General features: G+C 39.1%; 1 protein-coding gene across 1 annotated transcript in view; it reads right to left on the bottom strand.

Annotated features, from left to right (window-relative positions):
* LOC110466407 (telomerase protein component 1-like) overlaps positions 1-3,911 on the bottom strand; it is a 59,576-nt gene that overhangs the window by 48,785 nt on the left and 6,880 nt on the right. The window contains exons 4-6 of the mRNA XM_021522860.1: positions 2,887-3,021; positions 2,215-2,376; positions 957-1,053 (exon numbers count right to left, since the gene is read on the bottom strand). Of these exons, the coding sequence (XP_021378535.1) occupies positions 957-1,053; positions 2,215-2,376; positions 2,887-3,021 (394 nt within the window). The remainder of the gene's footprint in view (positions 1-956; positions 1,054-2,214; positions 2,377-2,886; positions 3,022-3,911) is intronic.

The following is a 3,911-nucleotide window of genomic DNA, read 5'->3' on the forward strand; positions in this document are numbered from 1 at the left end:
CATGAGATCAGGGCCCTTGCTGCGTCATGGGCCCTCCTCAATGGGTCCCCCTTTCAGGAGGTCATGTCCGCAGCTTTCTGGCGCGGACAGACTACCTTCACGGATTTTTATCTCCGGTCCTTGGCCTCTCATTCTGATGGATTGTATTCCCTTGGACCGGTGGTGGTTGCACAGTCTGTGGCTGTTCCTCCACAGTAATTCAGTGATTTTAAATAGTATGCTATCAGGCACCACGGTGGTACACCTGCTCGTTTCACGGGGAGGTTTTCCATTTTTTAATTACTTTCGGGGCTTTATTAGGGGGGTTCCTTGAACCTTTTCCCTACCTTGAGCATGTCTCGAGTTTGTTCCGTCAGCCTGGTCTGCCTGGATTCGAAGCCTCCACTACGGTAAGACGAATTCGCATACTAAAGTTATGGTAATTATTACTGAAATGAAATTGAGGTTTTTGAAGTAAAACCAATTTTCATGATGTAATACTTACCATAACTTTATGGAGTCCCACCCTGTATTCCTCCCCTTGCCTCCTCATCCTGGCTGCCTTTAGGCTCCATAAAAGGGGGTTTGAGGAAGGGAGATCACTCCGTGGCTCTGTCATCGAGATAGAGGTTACGTCACGGTAGGGAGGTAGGGATATTTGAATCTTTTGTTTTTGGGCTACAAAGATGGGTGTAGGTATTGTATATGCATACTAAAGTTATGGTAAGTATTACATCATGAAAATTGGTTTTACTTCAAAAACCTCAATTTAAAGTATTCATATCATTTGTTTCTACAAATTTCAACATTAACTGAAATAAAGATGTTTAATTTTAAAATATAACTTATTTAGAGAATTTTCACTATCATAATTATATGCGTGAAAAATATTTAAAAGAAAGATTTCCTTAAGTTCTATGTTCCAAGGTAAACATGAACAGTTTTAAAGAACAATCCTTGGTAATTAAGTCACATACCTAGTTGGTACTTGTCAAAATTGGGGAACTTGGTGATCATGACTTTCCTGAGAGCTGCCGGTATAGCACCTTGTCTGATAGTCTTGTCATGAAAGGCCTGCAAATAAATCATATGTCAGATTCTGATCTCAAGATGCTTAACAATGATTTTTTTTTCTCGTATTGAATAAAAATTGTAATAGAGAGAAGTTGTTTTAGTTCACTTCTAGAATTACCTTTTCATAAATATGTATAAGATAGCTCAGCAGAACTAATGTCAACACAACCTACCTAATAAATCTCTGCTACCTCTATCTAGTCACAGGGTCACTGTCCAGACAACCTACCTGGTATATCTCTGGTCACAGGGTCACTGTAGACAGGTGTTATTACTCACACAACCTACCTGGTAGAACTCTGCTACCTCTATCTAGTCACAGGGTCACTATAGACAAGTGTCACTGTCCACACAACCTACCTGGTAGATCTCTGCTCCCTCTATCTAGTCACAGGGTCACTGAAGACAGGCGTTACTATCCACACAACCTACCTGGTACCTATAGACAGGAGTTATTGCCCAGACAACCTACCTGGTAGATCTCTGCTACCTCTATCTAGCCTACCTAATAAATCTCTGCTACCTCTATCTAGTCACAGGGTCACTGTCCAGACGACCTATCTGGTAAATCTCTACTACCTCTATCTAGTCACAGGGTCACTATAGACAGGTGTTATTGCCCAGACAACCTACCTGGCAGATCTCTGCTACCTCTATCTAGTCACAGGGTCAATGTAGACAGGTGTTATTACCCACACAACCTACCTGGTAGATCTCTGCTACCTCTATCTAGTCACAGGGTCACTGAAGACAGGTGTTACTATCCACACAACCTACCTGGTACCTATAGACAGGTGTTATTGCCCAGACAACCTACCTGGTAGATCTCTGCTACCTCTATCTAGTCACAGGGTCACTGTCCAGACAACCTATCTGGTAAATCTCTACTACCTCTATCTAGTCACAGGGTCACTGTAGACAGGTGTTACTGTCAACACAACCTACCTGGTAGATCTCTGCTACCTCTATCTAGTCACAGGGTACCTAGAGACAGATGTTATTGACCAGATAACCTACCTGGTAGATCTCTGCTACCTCTATCAAGTCACAGGGTCACTGTAGACAGGTGTCACTGTCCAGACAACCTACCTGGTAGATCTCTGCTACCTCTATCTAGTCACAGGGTCGCTATAGACAGGTGTTATTGCCCAGACAACCTACCTGGTAGATCTCTGCTACCTCTATCCAGTCAGAAGGCAGGGCAATAGACTTGACGTAGTACTTCTTGAGGAAAGGCCGACAGGGATGAACATTTGCAGCCATTGCCAGAAGGAAGTTAGCAGTGGTGCGGATGTTGAGCTCCTTTCTAGTGTACAATGCCACCTAGAAAACAAAATAAGTAAGAGATGTATATCTTCTGGCAACATTAATATTCATTTGTACAGAGTTAACATTCCTATAAATATTGTACACACAGGAATGGCATTACCTTATTTGACATCTCAAAGGATGAAACTTGTCCAAAGGATGAAACTTGTTCAAAGGATGAAACTTGTCCAAAGGATGAAACTTAAATCAAAATCAACTATCTCTTTTCTATCACTTTGATTTGATGTAAATGAAAAAAAAATTACGGTATTGATATAAGATGTATGTGTTCTACTGTATATATCATTAATTTTCACGATTGTGTTTTAAATGACTTGGTCGTAAGGGATTGAATTTGCGAAGGAAACAACAGTTACAAATTCATTGTTAAATATGTTTTTAAACAATGTTTGTAAGACATTTAAATCTGTGATCAATTGTTAAGATAATAATCTAATGGTCACAAACCCTGAATCAACAAATTACTGTATAGGACACAAACTTGAAGTAATTAGCATAACTAACCTTGAGGATGAACTCTGGGTCAAAGGGCACAACTCTATCAGCCATATTGCTCAAGGAAATTCTGGTTAAGTCTTTGGAATTTCTGAAATTTGGCTGACAAATCAGGGACCCACTCACTGCATTGATGAAGGCAAGCTGTAAAGAGAAGCAACATATAAAGTATGTAGTAGATTGTGTGTAACAATAAATTAAGGACCCATAACCCTGATTTCTATCAAACAAGCCAGAAAAAAATGCAGTGGACTTCATTTTGGAAAAGGCTAGCACTATCAATGAAGCAATATTCTGATCGTGCTATTCGATTACAGGGCTTTCAATAGACCCCTGAGAGTATGTTTTTGACTCTCCAATATAAGCTTTGACTGTTGGGTTTGAACCTTGGACAGGTCTATCTGACATATGTTTCCACTTTCCAAAACTCAGGAAAAATTCAATTCAAACCGCTAAATGTCCAGGGTCAACTGAAAGCTTTGTACTCATTTCTTTGTTTAAATCACACCTGTCAGTTGACATATGAGGTTACTCTATTTCTATGCAAACAAAATTAACATTTAAGATTTATTTTTTTACTCTGTGTGTTGTTTTTGTAACTTTTATTCCATACCATCAATCAAACATGTCTGAAAAGGCAAGCTAACCAGTGATAAACAGTTTGTTGTTTGTTGTGATGTTTTGCAAAGTTAATTAAAATGTACCTTTACAGAAGACCATACCTTCATTCCATTGGAATGTACCTTTATAGAAGAACATACCGTCATTCCATTGAAATGTACCTTTATAGAAGACCATACATTCATTCCATTGAAATGTACCTTTATAGAAGACCATACCGTCATTCCATTGAAATGTACCTTTTTAGAAGACCATAAATTCATTTCATTGGAATGTACCTTTATAGAAGACCATACCTTCATTCCATTGGAATATACCTTTATAGAAGACCATACATTCATTCCATTGGAATGTACCTTTATAGAAGACCATACATTCATTCCATTGAAATGTACCTTTTTAGAAGACCATAC

The sequence above is a fragment of the Mizuhopecten yessoensis genome, unplaced genomic scaffold, assembly GCF_002113885.1.
Source record: "Mizuhopecten yessoensis strain PY_sf001 unplaced genomic scaffold, ASM211388v2 scaffold11133, whole genome shotgun sequence".
Classification (NCBI taxonomy): Eukaryota; Metazoa; Mollusca; class Bivalvia; order Pectinida; family Pectinidae; genus Mizuhopecten; species Mizuhopecten yessoensis.